This window comes from Kogia breviceps, chromosome 2, assembly GCF_026419965.1.
Source record: "Kogia breviceps isolate mKogBre1 chromosome 2, mKogBre1 haplotype 1, whole genome shotgun sequence".
NCBI lineage: Eukaryota > Metazoa > Chordata > Mammalia > Artiodactyla > Physeteridae > Kogia > Kogia breviceps.
The window spans coordinates 164,942,501-164,964,698 of NC_081311.1; the positions used below are offsets into that span (position 1 = coordinate 164,942,501).

A 22,198-nucleotide genomic window follows, 5' to 3' on the forward strand; every position below is an offset into this window, starting at 1 on the left:
GCTAAGCCCGTGAGCCACAACTACTGAGCCTATGCGTCTGGAGCTTGTGCTCCACAACAAGAGAGGCCGGGACAGTGAGAGGCCCGCACACCGCGATGAAGAGTGGCCCCCCGCTCGCCGCAACTAGAGAAAGCCCTCGCGCAGAAACGAAGACCCAACACAGCCAAAAATTAAATAAATAAAAATTTATAAAAAACAAAAGGAGGGCTTCCCTGGTGGCGCAGTGGTTGGGGGTCCGCCTGCCGATGCGGGAGACACGGGTTCGTGGCCCGGTCTGGGAGGATCCCACGTGCCGCGGGGCGGCTGGGCCCGTGAGCCATGGCCGCTGGGCCTGTGCGTCCGGAGCCTGTGCTCCGCAACGGGAGAGGCCACAGCGGTGAGAGGCCCGCATACCGCAAAAAAAAAAAAAAAAAAAAAAAAAAAAAGGAGATATACTATACATTTTCATTTAAATTGATTGTTTAAGTACTCAGGAGGTTAATTTTACAGATACACTACAAAATTGAATTGTGCTTTGGACATTCTTTTTTTTTAAATTTTATTTATTTATTTATTTTTGGCTGCGTTGGGTGGTCTTCGTTTCTGTGCGAGGGCTTTCTCTAGTTGCGGCGAGTGGGGGCCACTCTTCATCGCAGTGCGCGGGCCTCTTACTGTCACGGCCTCTCTTGTTGCGGAGCACAGGCTCCAGACGCGCAGGCTCTGTAGTTGTGGCTCACGGGCCCAGTTGCTCCGCGGCATGTGGGATCTTCCCAGACCAGGGCTCGAACCCGTGTCCCCTGCATTGGCAGGCGGATTCTCAACCACTGCGCCACCAGGGAAGCCCCTGGACATTCTTTTCAGCAAGCTAATTAAAGTCAATAATTGTAAAGTGTAAGGGTCTAAAATAATTTACAAATCAAAGACTTATGATATTTAGGGGATATTTTGTCATACTGTAATAGAGATGCATTGACCTGTCCCAAGAATAGTAAATATTTAAAGGTTTGTATTTAAGTAAAATAACATCGGTCATTTTAATATTTTAAAATATTATTTTAATAAAATAAGCTAATGTACTTTATGCCTCAAGTAAGTCTTTAAAGATATATATCATCTCTATAAACTGCAACTTCCGGATAACTAATGAGGTAATTATGGAACTAATGCTATGGAAATATCTTTAATATGTTTTCTCATAATATATACTAATATATGTTAATTTTAAGTAATTTGAGCAAAACAGAGAAAACTAATTTCATGATTCTGCTTCTTTTCCCCTAGAAATAACCACTATTACCAGTTGGAATATATCCTTCCAATTTGTTATATATAAATGATGAGGTCTCATAATATGTAGTCTTTTATATTGTCTATTTTTTAAGGACACATACACACACACAGATTATAAGATTTATAAGATTTAAGATTTATAGATCTATGTCATCCATTATAAGAGCTTCATAGAGTCTTTTTTGCATGAATGTACCATAATTTATTTTGTCAGTCCTTACTGGGGATAAGTGGTTAGTTTATTAGTTTATTTCTAATTTTTTTAATATTACTGACAGAGTAGCACTGAACTGCCATGTTATTTTTTTTTTAAGATTTTTTTTATGTGGACCATTTTAAAAGTCTTTATTGAATTTGTTACAATATTGCTTTTGTTTTATGTTTTGGTTTTTTGGCCTTGAGGCATGTGGGATATTAGCTCCCAACCAGGGATCGAACCCATACCGCCTGGCTTGGAAGGCAAAGTCTTAACCACTGGACTGCCAGGGAAGTCCCTGCCATGTACTTATATCTTTGCCCATTTGTTCAAATATTCCCTTAAGATAAAGTCTCAAAAATGATATTGCTGGATCAAAGTAGACACATTTTTAACATTTTAAAACATATTATCATATTGCCTTCTGAAAAAGTTGTACCATTTTATATTTAACAAAATTCCCATTTCCCCATAACCTCACATTTTTTAACCTTTGATAATTTGATATGCAAAAGTAATAATTTTATTGGTGTGTTTATAGTACCTATAAGTATTTGTGTTTGAGCATCTTTTCATTAATTTTGAAGCAGTTGTATAATTTTGTGAATTTGCCTTTCCAAAATTAGTTTGTGAACACTTTTTATAAATCAAGAAATATATATCAAATATTCTTCAGTTTGAGATTTCTTTTTAAAAAATCTTTTTTTTCCTCTATGGCTTGTGGCCTTGATTTATTTGTTAAGAAGAGATCTTCCCCACCCCCAAACTATAGAAATATATGGTTACATCTTTTCTAGTACTCCCTGCTTTATTTCATCTTTAATCCATCTAAAATAATTTTTTGGCCTGGCATGAAACAGAAATCTACTTATATTTTTTGTTCAAATGAATAGTGAATTTTTCAACACTAATAATTGAATAATATATTGTTTCCTTCGTTATTTGAAATGCCACTTCCACCCCACCCCTTGAAACAATCCCACTGGGCTTTTCATCAGAATTTTATTGTATTTGTCTACCGCTTAGTGGAGAATTTGAGTTTTACCAATATTATCTTTCCAGTAACTTTTATGTTTTCATTTATTTGATCCTTCTTTTTCAACTTTAAATGGAATAAAATTCTATATATAATTTTTGCACATATCTTGTTAAGTTTATTCTTGGCTTGTTTACAATATCTGTTGTTAATTTGAATGTGTTCCTCTCACTTCTACCCATCCCTGCCATTACATTTAGAAGCAGATTATTGTATAAGACAACTATTACTTTTTTTACATTAATATTTTATTTTGCCACCATCAGTTTTATTTCTAATAATTTTCAGTTGATCATTTTGAATTTTCTAGGTAAATAATAATCTTCTCTGAAACTAGTCATGATCTTTCACCTTCTTTACAATATTTTATGCTTAATTTCTTATCCTTGCCTTATTGCTTTGGCTTAAGTACCCAGAATTATGTTGAAATATAGAGTAATATAGTAGCCTTTTGTTTCCATTTTTTATTTTAAGGGGAATTCTTCTTAATCTTTACCAGTTGGTATGATGCTTCCTTTAGGATTCTTAAATAGGATTTTGATCATGTGAAAGAAGTTATCTTCTTTTCTCAGTTTATTGAGAGTTTTCTTTGGAATTAATGTTTATTGCCTTTGAGGAATTTATAAGTAGGATCATATTGTTTTTCTCTTTTAATCTATTTATTTATTGAATTACATTGATGGCTTGCTTAATGTTGATACATTCTTATATCCCTGGAATAAACCTGACTTTTTGAAAAATTGATTTACTCTTTTAATATGTTGCCATATTTTACTTAATAAGTAAGATGGATCTATAATTCACTGTTTTGGAGTTTTATCCTTTTAAAAGTGCTTTAGCATGCTTTATTTCCTTTGCTCCTTGAGATAGCTGTATGAAGTAGGCAGAAATTATTACATTATTCTGATAAATAAGAACAATAGATATAGACCTTTTTGCCTGTCACAAAGTCATACAGGTAGGTGGTGATCGTGACACTAAAATCCATTAGCCCCCAACCCAATGCTGTGGGGAGAAGAAATTTAATTATTTCAGTAATTTCTATAAGTAAGGTGTTTATGGACTTTGAGTTTTATTATCTTAAATAAAAACAGTCCTTACATACTTTCCTTTTACATTTTTCTAAATTCAGACAATAGATTTGTTTCTGCTTTGACTAGGGAGCCTTCACTGGGTACCAGAGAGCCTTCACCCTAAATGAGTCTCTGTGCTGAGAATACACATTCTCTGAGTTCTGCCATCTGTTTGTTGTACATGGACAGATGCCGATATTCAGTTAAAGAGAGGTAATACAGTAAGGATTAAAGTGTTAGTTGCTCCTAACCCATTCCAGAAGTTATGGACAGAACTTGAAAACTTTAATCAGATTCATCTTGATTTTCAAGTCAAGTTGGCTATTTGAGTCAAAGATTTTACATCTCTATGGTAACAAGTACTGAAGCCACATATTCTCTTATTATCATAAGAGAAAAAAATATTAAGGATGTGTTTTTACATTGCATTGGGTCAGAGAATTGACGTTCTATTTTATATGTGATTCAGGGATCTACCTTATACAAAGTTTAGAGATTGCTCTTAAAGATCTATTACAGAAGAAATATTCAACTGGGAAGCTTAAAATAACTTAAGTATAAATTTTAGAATCTGTAAAACTTAATGCAAATGCAAGAAATGGTCCATTAGTTAAGATATACATTTATTTATTAAGTGGTAGACCAGACTTCCCTGAGTGTAGAGAAAAATAGATTTAGACTACAAATGAATTGTATTTTAGGTTTCAATAGAATTATACTTTTATAAAATTGACATTTAATCTTCATGTCCTGAGTCACACACATTTACAAGATGTTTTTATAAAGTAAATTTATTGTTTTTAAATCTCTTGTAAGATTTTTTTCTCTTAATGAGAAACCTAAACATGTTTATTTCTACATAGTACAATGGCACTGCTTCTAAGAAATACCACTAATAATTATATATTTTATATTTACCCCAACTGGAATTTATAAATGATGTATATAGTCTGAAATCTTGTCCTTAACAAATGTTGCACAGAAAATCATGAATTCCTGGAATTTGACCATTTTTCAAATTCTATTTCATTAATTCATCTTTATGCTCTGTAGCAAGGCTGACTATAACCTTATTTCCACTTAAGCTAATATAACTCTGAATGATTTTCTTTTTTTAATTGAGATTTAATTGACACATAACATGGTATTTGTTTTAGGTGTACAACATAATGATCTGATATATTTATATATTGTGAAATAATTACCAGAATAAGTTTAGTTAACATCTATCACCACACATATTTAAAATTTGTTTTTCTTGTGATAAGAACTTTTAAGATCTACTCTCCTAGAAACTTTCAAATTCTACATGATTTTATTTTTATAAATCACATCTGTTTCTGAAGCTCAGCTCCAATAACACCCTATGATAACAAATGGTAGAACTCACATAGTGTTGAAACATATTGGGCATTTCCTTTTCAGTTTTAAATATGTTTTATTCGAATTTAGGTGACTGGAGAATACGTTTAAATTCTGAAGTGACTGAAATCAATGTAAATAATATGTTGGTGCCTCATATTTGATGGTAAATATTACCATTAAAAATTGAAAAGTCAAAATGAAGTAGAAACTATTCTGTGAACAGATTATTTAGCACACAGAGGAAAATGCAAAATTTTTCAGGAACATTTTTGAAATGAACTATATTTAATAATGTTCCATTCTTATTGATATTTTAATTTTTCAAATAATGTAGTTTAAGTAAATGTGCAACATTAGTTGGAATGAAAAAAAATAAAATTATGCATAGGTTTGAATGCCTCCCTAATCATATATCAATTTCTGATGGATACCCTAATTAAGCTTTAATTATACAGTTATACCTACGAAATAATTAGGGCATTCTATTTAATCTCTACAACAATACACTGAAAGAGATGTGTTAGCAAGATAGGTATTAAAAGCATACATTGGGACTTCCCTGACGGTCCAGTGGTTAAGACTTCATCTTCCAATGCATGGGGTGTGGGTTCGATCCTTGGTCGGGGAGTTGAGATCCCACATGTCTCACGGCCAAAAAGCCAAAACATAAAATGGAAGCAATATTGTAACAAATTCAATAAAGACTTTAAAAATGGTCTACGTCAAAAAAAAAAATCTTAAAAAAAAAAGCATACATTTACATATTCTTCATTACATACTTTCTTTTTAAAGGGACCATGACATGTTGCCTTCCATAAAGAGCACCTCTGATTAATCCTCACACCAGAAACAACAAAGTAGGCTCTGGCATAAGTTCAGCCAGGATTCCTGAGCCTGCTGTGTAGGGAGTCTTGTGACGAAGGACAGAATCATATCTCAGTCTCCAGGCCCACTTGGTTCTTGGCACCTCTGCTGAGAGTTGCACAGGCTACTGATAAATTTTAAATGTAGTGTTTTTGAGTGTGAGGTGGACATCTGTATTAGAGGAATAGGATTGATAGCAGCATGTCATTCTTCAGAAGCCACTGAATAATTGTCAGATGACCTTTATTTGTGTCCACTTCATTTTGTTCATATTGGTGCTGCTAAGACACAGTACTGTAACATATTCTCCTGGGACTTACAATAAGCAAAACCATGCACTTCATGTAGCAATTGGATTAGTTGAAAACATCATGTTTTTAACTAGAAAAATGGGAGTGTTGATGTACCTTGTACCACTACTGTGTACCACTACCACTACTGTGAAGGATGCGAGAGGAGATTGGTGAGATTTAAGTGAGAAACAAGCCTTTCCCAAGAAGGCAGTTCACACTATAAAGGAACATCTATGCTCGTGGACTTGCGGGGAAATAAGAGTTGAAAATAGAAAGTCCATCAGTTAGTGAGGTTTCACAATGAACAATAGCAGGGTTTGTGCCCTCATTCTGTGGGGAAAACAGAAATGGCAAGAATCAGTGGCACAGTAGAATGATCGGACGTCTGCAGACACGGGCTTCCAAAGTCAATATCGACCTGGTTTCCTCTGTGGCCAGATCTCCTCACCTATAGGGACTTAATTTCTGTACAGGTGAAAAAAATTCCAAACAGGTGAATAGTCTTTGATTTTACCTATGAGCATTAATCTGCAATGAAAGGTCAGAGATTTTTATTACGTTTATGATTTTCCCACTTGAATGAATCACAGAGATGAAGGTATATAGAAAAAAGTTCAAGCAGAGGTAATTCTTCACCTTTAGTCCACTGTTGTTGAACAAACATCATAAATAACATTTTTTTTTTTTTGCGGTATGCTGGCCTCTCACTGTTGTGGCCTCTCCCGTTGCGGAGCATAGGCTCCGGACGCGCAGTCCTAGCGGCCATGGCTCACGGGCTTAGTTGCTCCGCGGCATGTGGGATCTTCCCGGACCAGGGCACGAACCCGTGTCTCCTACATCGGCAGGCGGATTCTCAACCACTGCACCACCAGGGAAGCCCATAAATAACATTTAAAATATATAAATAAGAATATAGCGTTCCTGAAATTGTGAGCCAGAAAGGATACTTTGGTATGATTTACTGTTATTCTTACCATTCCTTTGAGTTGGTTTCTTCCCAGTTTTGTTAAAAATTTCAAACCAAAGCCTTTTTAGTCTGTGCCACTCATTATGCTCTAGAGAATAAAGAAGCCTCTTGTTGCAAAATGAAACTGATAGAATGTGACTCCTTAATCTTGATTTTGCTATTCCAGTTATTTTAGGAGGCATTATAAAAATGTTAACCTATTAAAAATCCAGTACTATTGTGACTAATAATGTGCTTTGCAGTCTATTAGCAGTTACTATGAGAACATGGCAACAGGACTTTGGTGTGACTAAACCCACTGATGCCATCATCTGGGTTCCTGAAGCAAACTTACTAGCCACACTGTTAGTGGCAAGGTCTTTCTAGCACATCTGGGAATAATGGAGTCACAGGTAGGGCTATGTAATTTAAGATTTTTTCTCATGGCATAAAATTATAGTGTAGCTCCATATGAAAACCATATTTGTTTTCTTGTTAAGTGGCAATAATTTTAAAATTATTTTAACTAAGACCTCTATAGATTTTGAACATTTCGAAGCTTAATTTTTTTCTTGTCCAATTTTAAGTATCTAGATAAATGCCCTAGTGGTAAAGATGTAACTTAACTGTACTTAACTACTAGTACTCCCTTTTAAATATCACCTCACCAGCTCTTGTGCCCCTTTGTGGTTTTGGTTCTCAAACATCCTCAATGTTATTTAAAGCTGTTTTTATTTATTTAGAAGCATTCGTTATATGCTTTGCTTGATTTATTAAATTTGAAGATTTATATTCTACTTACAAATTTCATCAGTTATAAAAACCTGTGCATAAAAAGTGTGATGGAAAGAAAGCATTTATTCCAGGTGCCATTAGTGTTGGGATTAATAATTTTTAAAGAACTAATCACTGGGATGATGTCTAGCACATAGTATGTGTTCAGTTAAATCTTTGCATAAGTGAATGCTGTATTTTGAACTATGCATGGAACATGCATGATGAGAATCATACTTGCAGAAAAGCCCTAACTGGGTAGAAACCATGCAGCAGAAGAACTTGAGATAATCACTTTTATTTAGAGTAATGTCTTTTTTTTTTTTTTTTTTTTTTTTTTTTGCGGTACGCAGGCCTCTCACTGTTGTGGCCTCTCCCATTGCGGAGCACAGGCTCCAGACGCGCAGGCTCAGTGGCCATGGCTCACGGGCCCAGCCGCTCCGCAGCATGTGGGATCCTCCCAGACCGGGGCGCGAACCTGCGTCCCCTGCATCGGCAGGCAGACTCCCAACCTCTGCGCCACCAGGGAAGCCCTAGAGTAATGTCTTAATGAATTCTAATGAGTGAATGATTGCAGTGAGTTATAGCACAGCAGAAAGCTTCCTCCGTTAAACAAAACACATCAAAGGTACTAAGAACCCACGCTGAAATAGACTCTTTCTACATTTTATTCCATCTTTGCCTTTAGAAAATCAACAATTTTTGTTTTCAAGTGAGGAGGGTCATTTAAGAGATGTCATTTAAAAGAATGTTTAGAGGGTCTCCGGCTTCCTATAATTCAGTGAATTTCATAACACAACCATGGCATGTACACAGTGGAGTAGGTTTCCTAAAGGGGACGGCTTTAGTGCATTTTATTAAATGGATCACCTTTTATAAATTAAATGTAATGTTAAATACAGACATAAAACTTAATTTGGCGAGAGATATGTGCATGAATAACTTCACACATTGCCTTTAATTAATCCTCTTGAATTATAAGATGGGATAGAGAATGAACACTTTGTTTATGGATAAGAAAATTCAGCTTCTTACCAACTAGGCTTAGTGAGAGCCACCAGGGAGAGCCCGTGGTTCACAGAGCTTGTGTCAAGCTTCGGCCACTTCTCAGCAATGCCCATCAGGACCTCCACCCCCCACTGTCCCACACAGTGACTGACATCAGGTGGGTCACATGGTGCTCATCATAAGTAAGGGACATCACCTGTTTGTGACTTTGCATTAAGTAAAATTTGAGTTTACTGTGAGAAAAAAAACAGTTGCAACCTTCCCTTACTTGAAACTTGAAGGCAACAGATGTAGTGACAATACCACCATCCCCAACTCCTGGAGTTTTGTGGGAAGAGTTAGGCCTTGTGTCGGGGGCTGTGTTTTTTCCAGAGTGCCTAACTGCCAGGCACGGTTGTAGATTTGGGCATAGACGCATTGGACAGGATACTTTAAATATAGGTATATATGACACACATTACATACATCTAATGTATACATTAAACTTGGATTCCATTCCTTGTGCTATCACCAATATAAGTCAATAAAGCCAGCATTGTGAGGGTAGCCCTCTCTTGACTTATCACTCTCAGTCTCTGCCTGTTGTTTCATTCTCATCTGGGGCCTCACTACCCCTCACTTATTATACTGTAGTTATCTTGACCTTCTTTCCCACCAAAGGACTTTTGTACCTGCTCTTCCGCTTTCCTGGAACCCTTTGCTCTCAACTCTTTTCAGGCTGCAGTTTGGCTCTCACCCTGTCACCATCCTCACCATCTTGAAGGCAACATAAGACATTCTCTTATCAAAGTTACCAGTAAATATCTTGATAACTGAATCCAATAAGCCACTTTGACATCTTATTTTCTAACACTTGCTCCTTCAAATCTGTTCCTTGGTTCCTGTGAGATCCATGCTCCTCGTTATCTTACCCCTTAGCATTTTTTTTTTTCCTTTAGGTCTTCTCCTCTGCCCAGCCTCTTCACCTAGGTGGCCCATACACATCTATAATCCACAATGACCTGAAGTAAACCTACTTCATTTTCAACTTTACCTCTCCTTGTATTTCCTCTCTGTCAGCAATATTTCCATTCACATCTCATTCAAACCAGAAACCTAGGAGTCATCCTAGACTGAATCAAGAACTTCTGATTTTACCTCCTATTTCTTGAAACTTCCTATTTGTCACCCTTCCTTTTATTAGCTATTTACCTCAGGCCTTCACCATCTCTTTCCTTTAATGCTCCTTACCTACTGTGCCATCTTCAGTTTGGTCCATATCAAATCCTTCTAGTGTGCATCCAAAGTGATCTATTTAAGATAAAAGTCAGACTTTATCAGTTTCTTCAAAACTCTTAAATGTGCTAGTTCTTAGCATGAAGTAGGTACCTATCATTGTTGAATGAATGAATGAAGAATGGAGACCAAAGGCCTCTCAGCATCCATTGTTGGGGCTCATTTGGGTCCTAGATTATATTGTCTACAATCCTTTGAAGGTTTCATGTATCAACTAAACCTTTCCTGAATTTTGCTTGGAAGTTCATAAAACTGGAGTGAATATTATTAGTATAGAGTTATAGTTCATAGGTTGTCTATAAGAAAAAGATAGGCTCCTTATGGTGAAAATAAGATTTATGTGCTATATTTTTGCTTGCCTTTTAGTTATAGTCTACTAAATTTTTATGTGGAGACTTTCTTAAGAGAACTATTCAAAAATAAGTGTTCCCCCCCTTTTACTAAAAAACAAAAGCAAGTGTCACTTTAGTGTACCTGCACTTATGTAACTGGATTTCTGTATTATGAAATAAGTTTATTTCTAATCACAGTTTTACACCTGGTGTTTTGATTGCCATTCTTAAAGTTTTTGTAAATTTGTTCTGTTTTAACAAAGAATCATCATTCACTTAATAACAACTTACCAAAAAAAAAAAAATGGAAGGAATACATTACATTACAATTAGATGTTTAAACATGCTTATCAGATCAGAGGTAGGGAAACCTGGGTATGTTTCCTTTACTCTTAAGGTTTTGTACAATGCTTAAATATGTTCTTTTTTTGTGGTAAAATAGGCATAACATAAAGTTTACCATTTTAAAATGTATAGTTCTATGGCATTGGGTACATTCACATTTTTGTGCTGCTTTAGTATACTTTTTCTGATGAAAAATGATTTTGTTTGCTGAATTTTGTTAAGGAACTTGCAGCATATCTTATCTTGTTAGGCTCAGAGAGCAAATGCCAATGGGAACTTATGGAAACAGCTTTACTAATTCAATTTGTCTGAACATTTTCCCCCAATTTTAGTTTAATAAAACACGTTTAGGGAGCTATAAACGCTTTACTCTTGTGTGGGAATCTCATGTGATCATGACTGGTATCCTACTCCTAATAGTGTATAACCAACAATATTGTAGAAAATAATGAAAAATTAAAAAAAACTAGAATAACATTTGACCATTTTCCCCTAATATTTTGAAATTATTATTAAGATTAGAAATCAACACTTATATCATGAGGTTAGGTAGAAATTATCTTTGATATGCATATATTAGAAACAGTGTTCATAGACAAATCAATGTCTTGTACTGTTTTAATAAAAGACGAAAACATTTGTCTATTGCTTTGCCAGTTTATGAGACTCTTCTTGATTCTGATGATTAAATCCTTCATGCAGAGTATTGATTAATTTAAGAAGACAGTAGATCCAAATGTAAGATCTTATCTGGAAATGTTCAGAGAACATATAAACACAGTTTGGTTTATTTCTTATATAACTTGTTTAAATGTGATCCCTTCTTGTGAAATTATAATTTGGAAACTTAAACACAACACACTGGGAAATAGAAAAAATTGAGCTCAACGCCTGACTAATTTTTGGACCCCACTAGAATATGAGGCTAAGCTTTAATTTAGGGGATAGAGGCATCACCATGTGCTGTTCATACTTTTTATTTTGTAAGCTTCTCTAAGAAAAAAATTTTGGGGGGGGAGGAATTTGCACTCCAGCCTCTTCTTTTCATTCCAGAGTGAGGAAATTTAGCTTTGAAATAAATGTCAAGTTCTCATACCTTATAATAATCTCCTTATAATAATGACCTTATGGTCATTGGAGTCAATTCAATCATCTCATGAGCTAGAAACTGGCAAGAGCACACCGGAACTAAAAACAAACTTTGGTTTCTCTTGGAAAGTACCAAAAGTACCTGTCTTCCTCATGTATAGATAACTGCAATGGATTTGCTCTTATTTCATCATCAAATTTTTTTTGGTGTGTTTATCAACAGGAAGATCTATAACCAGTACTTTAACTTTCTTCAGTTGAAGATACCCCCAGTCTGTTTATTAGAATAGTACTCCTTCCCCACCATCAATCTGCTAAGATCTTCTTGAGGGAACTACAGAGGGGTGTAGGGCTCAGCAAAGAGGCCTTGGTAGTGAAGAAGCTCAGAAAGAGATTTGGAGCAGCCCGCCGTCCCCGTCCACTCTAACACGTTTTCCATCTCCCCTTCGGCCAACTTTTCAGAGCTAATGCATAGCTTGACCATTGAAAGAACAGTTGTAGAGAAACATCAGGGTCCTGAAACTTTTCCAGCATATTTTGAATATAAATAATCTTGGCTCTAGTCAACAGCAAACTGTTTGTTCATATGTACTATGGCTCTCTCTCTATATTATATATATAAAGTATATATATTTGTTCATTTGAGGGCTTGTAAAAAGTTTGGATTTTGGGCTTCCCTGGTGGCACAGTGGTTGAGAATCCGCCTGCCGATGCAGGGGACGCGGGTTCGTGCCCCGGTCCGGGAAGATCCCACATGCCGCGGAGCGGCTGGGCCCGTGAGCCATGGCCGCTGAGCCTGCGCGTCCGGAGCCCGTGCTCCGCAACGGGAGAGGCCACAACAGTGAGAGGCCCGCGTACCACAAAAAAAAAAAAAAAAAAAAAAAAAAAAAAAAAAAAAAAAAAACCAACTTTGGATTTTGTCCTTTGTGAGACAACCTAAAGATTGTTATCTTTTCCACTGGTTCCAAGTTTTAAAGCATTTTAGGTTAAGTTTTATAATCATGTAAAAGTTGCATGTCAAGGTGAGAAATAAACATTACGAGGCAGGTGGATTCTTTTGTAGGGTAGATATAAGACATTTATTTCTTGAAGACATCTTACTAGGAGAGAAAGTCTTGATATGAGGCAATATCACCACAAAGAAGAGAGGCTTATAAGAGAAAACTATTCTGACAGCAGTAGTTTTGTTCTCAAAAAATAGTGGCTGAAGTCAAGATTGGCACTTAGACCATGGAGAAGGATGGTATACCATGCATAGGGTAGAGGAAATATATACATGCATTCAGAGGAACACTGATTTCCCATTTAAGCTTTGTTAGAAACTATTAGAGGTTTTATAATTCTGTTGACAATCATCTTATTTGGAATATGATCTGCTTATATAAAAATAATTTTTAACGTGAAAGCTCTCAATACTTAAAAGTCTAGTGAAATGGTAGCTTTAAAAGCTGAGTCACAGTCTAATTTACCATCACAATTCACAGTTTCCTTCAGTATTTTACTTGTTAGATTAATCCCATCTCAGCAATACCTTTAGGTTCTTGCCTTGATGGTGTGGAAAAATACACACAAACATCTGATATTTCTGAACTTGTGGGCTGTGACAAATTTAATTGTGTTCTAATAGTGCATCTGTATATAAACAGCTGAAGATTTATGGTTGTTTTTTAACTTAAAGATGAGGAAATTGACCACTGTGGGATAATTAAAAATACCAACTCTCTGGAAAAGCAGGGGCTAAGTTCTTAAATGCCAGAGCACCAAGAGACAATATCCTTTAATCTAAATTGAGTAATTTATATCTTTGTCACTTGAAGATCAGATATATATTTGAGTTAATGAATCATCCCACCAACATCCCATAACTAAAGCAAATTTTGTTTCTTTTTCAGAGAAAGGTTTTAGTCAATTGAATAATAAATCATCCTGCCTTTTTCTGTATCATAAAATAGAGAGACTCTTACAGGCAAGACCACAATTAAATGAGACCCTAGAAGAGAGATTCTAACCTGTTTTAAAAGAATGCCTGAAGGAAACAGCCTAGACTACTTTGGCTACACTTTTCAGTGTTTAAAATAGTAATATCATATGGTTGTTCTTAAACATTTTCAGTTTTTTACTGAAGATCTGTCTTAAATGCTCATAGGTCAGGAATGAATCAACTTCTGGATAAACCCCAATATCCTGGTCAGTGCCTACTGAAAGTCCTACAGAGACCAGCTGTATGATGAAATGTTCCTCTCCCTTCAAAAAGATTAACCTTACAAAGAATATTCATGAACATTTTCTCTTTTGAGTCTCACAGTAATGCTCTATTATATATAATGATTATTAGTTCCTACTTAAAAGCAGAAATTAAGATTCAGAGAGGCTAAGTAACTTACCCAAGGTCACTAGTGAGTGGAATAATACCAACTGGAGACTAGTTATTTCTACCCTAAGGACCATGCCTTTTGCTCTCTATACTTTGCTGCCTCTTTGATATGCTTTATTGGGCACTTTAAACATGCACTAAGGTACTTTTGGGAAATTTGTTCCTAGGAGAATTATCTGAATTGATAATATGATTGGGAGCATTGTTAATTTGAGTCTATGGTCTGAACAGAAGAAAGTGTAAAGAAAAATCCAGTTTTAAGTGGCATTGTTCAGATATTCAGTGCAAATGAATTGGGAGTGATAGACACAGTGGATAGTCCAGGACTAAGATGAAATACATCGTCTTATGATTATGAGTGTTCAGAGGACTGGGCCTGAAATTTAGAAAAGACAATAGGTGAAAAGGCCTAGACACACCCAAGAAGGAAATAGCCACAAGAAATTCACCTGCTTAAAATACACTAATCTGCGCAGGTGAAGTTTGATGCCCTGTTGGCACTGTTGTTCAGGGAAGGGCCAAGTGGGCTGAGGAAATAGGGACTCTGTGAGACTAAGATACAAGGACACTTACAGAAATGGATAAAAGGTGAGATGCAACTGTTCCCTGTGAAATCTTATGGCAAAAGGCTTTGAAATTTAATTCACATTGGAAGAACCTCAAAAATTAGTGGAGCCATTCGTATTTCTGTTTGGTGTTACACAGTGGTTGCTAATAGCATTATACTGAAATGTAGGTGTGAATCTCATAATGTTCATTTATTTTTTTTTTTTATTGAAGTATAGTTGATTTACAATGTTGTCTTAGTTTCTGGTGTACAGAAAAGTGATTCAGATATATATAACATATATTATTATATATATATTCTTTTTCATAATGATTTATTACAGGAGATTAAATATAGTTCCCTGTGCTATACAGTAGGACCTTGTTGTTTATCTATTTTGTATATGGTAGTTTGTACCTGTTAATCCCAAACTCTTAATTTATCCCTCTTCCATTCCCTTTCACCCTTTGGTAATCATAAGTTTGTTTTCTACATCTGTGAATCTGTTTCTGTTTTGTAAATAGGTTCATTTGTATCATATTTTAGATTCCACATATAAGGGATATCATATGGTATTTGTCTTTCTCTTTCTGACTTACTTCACTTAGTATGATAATCTCTAGGTCCATCCATGTTGCTACAAATGGCATCATTTCATTCTTGTATATGGCTGAGTAATATTCCATTGTATATATATCACATCTTCTGTTTATGGACGCTTAGGTTGCTACCGTGTCTTGGCTATTGTAAATAGTACTGCTATGAACATTGGGGTGCATCTATCTTTTCAAATTAGAGTTTTCATCTTTTGCTGGATCCTATGGCAACTCTATCATAATGTTCATTTAAATTGTTTACCTATGTCTGAAAAATTGCTCAAGTGAGAGTCATTTGTCTATTGTTAGGTCTCAATCTGACTTTCAAGTTGCCTTTATTCTTCAAAATAATTTGGGGAAAAAAAGTGATTTTTTTTTTTTTTTTTTAGTTAAGCTATATTGTAAGCCATTTTTTTTTTTTTTTTTTTTTTTTTTTTTGGTTTTTGTGGTACGCGGGCCTCTCACTGTTGTGGCCTCTCCCGTTGCGGAGCACAGGCTCCGGACGCACAGGCTCAGCGGCCATGGCTCACGGGCCCAGCCGCTCCGCGGCATGTGGGATCTTCCCGGACCGGGGCACGAACCCGTGTCCCCTGCATCGGCAGGCGGATTCTCAACCACTGCGCCACCAGGGAAGCCCTGTAAGCCATTTTTGATGTAATGCATGTTAAGGTAAAAATCTATTATTTAAACTAGTTTTAAGTATAAAAATTAAACTGTTGCAAAGTATAAATGCGGAAAACTTTTTAAAGAAATCCAGCTTTATTTCTTCCATATATCTATAGGCACATGAGCAAGGTTGTCAAAGTACCAACAGGTAGATGATCTTAGGAAATCTACTGTAATGAACAAATAAGAGTGATTTGTAGTTAATACTTGATTTTATTTCAAAGAACACACAGGCGTTGGAAAAATAAGTTTTTTTCCTGAACTTAATAATATCAATTTTCCTGGCAATTTCTCTTTTCTGAAACAGTGAAGTGGTAAAATTTAGGCTAGCTCCTGTCCAAATAATCATAATAGCTGAATGGAGTCTGAGGCACTCATAGAGTGTTACTGAATTTGTTTATTTTCTAAAGGAAATTGACTCATTATTTTCAAATTGCTTTACAGGATCCTGCAAACCAAAAATGTGGTGGAAGAAAGAAAACTGTGTCTTTCAGCAGCATGCCATCAGAAAAGAAAATCAGTAGCGCGAGCGACTGCATCAGCTTCATGCAAGCTGGCTGTGAACTGAAGAAAGTACGACCAAATTCTCGCATTTACAACCGTTTTTTCACTCTGGACACAGACCTCCAAGCTCTTCGCTGGGAACCTTCCAAGAAAGACCTTGAGAAAGCTAAGCTTGATATTTCTGCCATAAAAGAGATCCGACTGGGGAAGAACACAGAAACATTTAGAAATAATGGCCTTGCTGATCAGATTTGTGAGGACTGTGCCTTTTCCATACTCCATGGGGAAAACTACGAGTCTCTGGACCTAGTTGCCAATTCAGCAGATGTAGCAAACATCTGGGTGTCAGGGTTACGGTATCTGGTTTCTCGAAGTAAGCAACCCCTTGATTTTATGGAGGGCAACCAGAACACACCAAGGTTTATGTGGTTAAAAAAGGTGTTTGAAGCAGCAGATATCGATGGGAATGGGATTATGTTGGAAGACACCTCTGTAGAGTTAATAAAACAACTCAACCCTACCCTGAAGGAATCCAAGATCAGGTTAAAGTTTAAAGAAATCCAGAAGAGCAAAGAAAAGCTAACCACCCGAGTGACAGAAGAGGAGTTTTGTGAAGCTTTTTGTGAACTTTGCACCAGGCCAGAAGTGTATTTCTTACTTGTACAGATATCAAAAAACAAAGAGTATTTGGATGCCAATGATCTCATGCTTTTTTTAGAAGCTGAGCAAGGAGTCACCCATATCACCGAGGACATGTGCTTAGACATTATTCGGAGATATGAGCTTTCTGAAGAGGGACGTCAGAAAGGGTTTCTTGCAATTGATGGCTTTACCCAGTATTTGTTGTCGCCAGAATGTGACATTTTTGATCCTGAACAAAAAAAGGTTGCCCAAGATATGACCCAGCCATTATCTCACTATTACATCAACGCCTCTCACAACACCTATCTCATAGAAGACCAGTTCAGGGGGCCGGCTGACATTAACGGGTATGTTAGAGCTTTGAAAATGGGCTGTCGAAGCATTGAACTTGATGTAAATGATGGTTCAGACAATGAACCAATCCTTTGTAATCGAAATAACGTGACAACACACCTTTCCTTTCGAAGTGTCATAGAGGTGATAAATAAATTTGCCTTTGTGGCTTCTGAGTACCCACTCATTCTTTGCTTGGGGAATCACTGCTCCCTACCACAGCAGAAGGTAATGGTTCAACAGATGAAAAAGGTCTTTGGCAGTAAACTCTATACTGAAGCACCTTTGCCGTCAGAATCCTACCTTCCATCACCAGAAAAATTGAAAAGAATGATCATTGTGAAAGGAAAGAAATTGCCTTCGGATCCAGATGTTTTAGAAGGAGACGTTACAGACGAAGATGAAGAAGCTGAAATGTCTCGAAGGATGTCAGTAGATTACAATGGTGAGCAGAAACAAATCTCGCTGTGTAGGGAGCTCTCTGACTTGGTGTCTATCTGTAAATCTGTTCAGTACAGGGATTTTGAACTATCTATGAAAAGCCAAAACTATTGGGAAATTTGTTCATTTAGTGAGACAGAGGCCAGCCGAATTGCAAATGAATACCCAGAGGATTTTGTAAACTATAATAAGAAGTTCTTATCACGAATCTATCCAAGTGCCATGAGAATCGATTCCAGTAACTTGAATCCACAGGACTTTTGGAATTGTGGCTGTCAGATTGTGGCAATGAATTTCCAGACTCCGGGTCCAATGATGGACCTTCACACAGGCTGGTTTCTTCAAAATGGAGGATGTGGTTATGTTCTAAGGCCATCTATTATGCGAGATGAAGTTTCTTACTTCAGTGCAAATACAAAGGGCATTGTACCTGGGGTGTCTCCTCTAGTGCTTCATATTAAGATCATCAGTGGTCAGAACTTCCCAAAGCCCAAGGGAGCTTGTGCCAAAGGGGATGTCATAGATCCCTACGTGTGTATAGAGATACATGGAATTCCAGCCGACTGTTCCGAACAAAGAACTAAAACTGTACAACAAAACAGTGATAATCCTATTTTTGATGAGACATTTGAGTTTCAAGTGAACCTGCCTGAGCTGGCCATGATCCGTTTTGTGGTTCTGGATGACGACTACATTGGAGACGAGTTTATAGGGCAATATACAATACCGTTTGAATGTTTGCAGCCTGGATATCGGCATGTTCCCCTCCGCTCCTTTGTGGGTGACATCATGGAGCACGTAACTCTCTTTGTCCACATAGCAATAACTAATAGAAGTGGAGGAGGAAAGCCACAGAAGCGCAGCCTTTCAGTGAGAATGGGGAAGAAAGTTCGGGAGTATACCATGCTCAGGAATATTGGTCTTAAAACCATAGATGACATCTTTAAGATAGCAGTTCATCCCTTACGAGAAGCCATAGATATGAGAGAAAATATGCAGGTAGGAAAAATCCCATACTGTCCTCCCTTACCCCTGAGTCTTCTGACCCCTCTCTCACCAGTGAACCTTGTGTTTTACTAATGATCTGATTCCTCAAAAAATTATCACAGAGGATGTGTAAACCCATGTACTGCTGAATTAAGTTCAGTATTGCCTGTGATAAAACAGATATTAAAAAATTTTTTTATTGGGGTATAGTTGATTTACAATGTAGTGTTAGTTTGTGCTGTACAGCAAAGTGAATCTGTTATACATATACATATATCCACTCTTTTTTAGATTCTTTTCTCATACAGGCCATTACAGAGTATTGAATAGAGTTCCCTGTGCTATACAGTAGGTCCTTATTAGTTATTTATTTTATATATAATAGTGTGTATGTGTCAATCCCAATCTTCCAATTTATCCCTCCCCCCCACCCAGTAACCATAAGTTTATTTTCCACATCTGTAACTTTATTTCTGTAAAACAGATATATTTTATGTTTCTAATGGTGAATGCTATGTTAAATCTGGCCTGAACTAAGCCAGCTAATGGAGTATCAATGTACCAAAATGCTTCATATATCCATTAAATGTCCCTAGTACAAAACCAAATTGATATATGGGAATGTGTATATGAAACAGTGTGAAAAGAATAGAATATAAACTATTATATGTGCATGTAACATACAAAATTTTATATATACAAACGCATGCATACTAATTATAAGTATACATGTAAAATATTTGCAGATAAGAACACAGAAGGGTATTTGAAGTCATATAAAACAAATGTAATGCCTATTAGATGATGTCTTAGTTGTTTGTGTACAGTAATAATAAATTACCCTGCACGAAACAAAGAAAACTAATAAACAGACAAAATTCAGCACTTGAACTTGTTGAAAACTATTTAGTCTTCTCTTAGAAATGTGCTTTAATTGAAAGGACATGGATTCTGGATTAAACTCTATCCCTGTGTGATCTTGAGCAAATTATTTCAGATATCTGATCATCAGTTTTCTCCTCATAAGGTAAGAAAAATAGTAATAATTACATCACAGGATTATTATGAGAATTAAATGAGAGTATATGTAAATTACTCAGCCTTAGCATGTAGGAATTTAATGTCAGTTTTCTTGCCTTCATTAATGCTTCTAATCAGAGATGGCTGCAAACTGTTTTCTTCAAGACTATTTAATATGCTTATTCTAGGCTCATGTTACTAAGAAACAATCAAACAGCAAATGCTTGCTTAGTCCCTGCAATGTGCAAGAAGATATTGTTTGGCAAAAGCAGTAGGAGTCTATGTATGAGAGCAAAACAGGAGAGGAATATTTTTCAATCTACTTTGTCTGCTCCTTTAACTAACATTTTTATAGTAACCTTCACCAAAAATCCCTACATTCAAAATAGAAAACAAGCTTGAAGAAGTTAAGTAGTTTCCCAAATATTGCATTTAATAAATAGGAATATTGAGCTTTAAATCCAGAATTAACCACCACCAAAACCCAATGATCATTCATGGTTATTAGTCATGTGATGCTGAACGCCAAACCATGACTTGGTGAAAGCTTTATTTTTACATTATTTCACAGAGGAATTCTGGAATGGGTTTAAAATCAATTTTAAATCACCAAAATGGTAGGAAATACTATATTACATAAACCACATACAAATACTTAGATTGTAAACGTATAACTTGTGGTGGGTTGCCTTGGCTGCTATTTTAAAAATAGGCTCCAAATATCAGCATTATCTACCTGAATTTTTCTGACATAATTCTATAACTATTACAAACCCCTATGTTAGATTAGTTATAAGTCATTTCTACACCTGACTTTATATATTAGAAGTAGATTTTATGTAGTTCTATATAATTCTTGGAATAAGTCCTTTGCATGTTTAAAATACATAATAAGGAGAGTTGGCTACAGATAAAATTTTTCCAGTTGGTACTGATAATTTATCTCATCTCAAAATTTTTTTGCCTTAGGATTATTTAGAGCCTAATTACTAGAAAAATGAATACCATCATTGTCACTAAATTCATGAGACACGCATTAGGTTAGGTATTGTTCATTGTTAATCGGCATAATTTCTATTTCAAATGAATCTTTTAAATGCCTGTCACATGGACAAATGTAGCTTTACATGAAATGTGTTTTATTATGTGTGTCTGTCAGGTGCATTTCTGGTGGGATGACAAAGGAATACCACTGATGGTTATGTGAAAGGAGAATGATGAGTAATAGCAGCCTGCTACCTTGAGGGGGAAAAACTCAAAGAAGATGCACTCCAATGTATAACCACTGACATGCTTTTATGATCATGATGATACAAATTTAACAAGATATTCACGATCAGCCAATATTAATTTGTGCGCATTGTCCAGAACATTTCAGATATTCCAGAATATTCTACAGCCCTGCTTTGAAAAGCACTGTGTAGCCTTGGGTCATAATCTGCTTTGCTTTGTGGCATATTTGTGGCAGTTATTAAAAGCTGAGAAAGATGAAGTGTAGTTGTGCATTAGCTCAGCGTGGTATCTCTATGCATATCTCAACATTTTTGGTTGGTTATAATCCAGTTTGCTTCAAATTTCATATGTATTTAAGGGTATACTTTTAATGAATATACTTTTGTGTAAACCTAGAAGTGCTGGGGGGGATGTGTCATGTGGTCAGAAGTGTAATTCCATGTTTTCTTCCCCACAGAATGCCATAGTGTCTGTTAAAGAACTGTGCGGACTCCCTCCAATTGCCAGTCTGAAGCAGTGCCTGTTGACCCTGTCCTCTCGGCTCATCACCAGTGACAATACTCCCTCCGTCTCTCTTGTGATGAAAGACAACTTTCCTCATCTGGAGCCTCTGGGAGCAATTCCAGATGTGCAGAAAAAGATGCTGGCTGCTTATGATCTGGTAGGAAATTGTTACTCTCTATTTTTTCTCTGTGTGGGGAGGAAATCATATGGCAGGGGATCTTTTGTGGAACTCCAGTGAACAACACAGAGTGACTGCCTTTAAAACCTCAACTGGGAGTGGCAGGCAGAGCTGGCCCACTCAGCCCCACCTAAGCCCCAGTGGAGACCTCTGAGGCAATACTTTGAATCTAGAGCTTCACAGATTAAAAGTGGAAAATCTCTGCTTTAGCAAGCAATGAATTATTGATTAAGTCCTCAAACGTATACGCAATTTCTCGTCATCTAAATGACTTTAGCCTGCAATGTAACGATTTAATCGCATACCTA

The 22,198-nt window shown here is 36.3% G+C and overlaps 1 protein-coding gene across 3 annotated transcripts in view; it reads left to right on the forward strand.

The window, feature by feature from the left end:
• The window catches only part of PLCL1 (phospholipase C like 1 (inactive)), a 364,454-nt gene that overhangs the window by 267,982 nt on the left and 74,274 nt on the right, over window positions 1-22,198 (forward strand). For all 3 annotated transcript variants that reach the window (XM_059054288.2, XM_067026503.1, XM_067026504.1), the window contains exons 2-3: window positions 16,493-18,967; window positions 21,666-21,869. In XM_059054288.2, coding sequence (XP_058910271.2) covers window positions 16,493-18,967; window positions 21,666-21,869 — 2,679 coding nt within the window. The remainder of the gene's footprint in view (window positions 1-16,492; window positions 18,968-21,665; window positions 21,870-22,198) is intronic.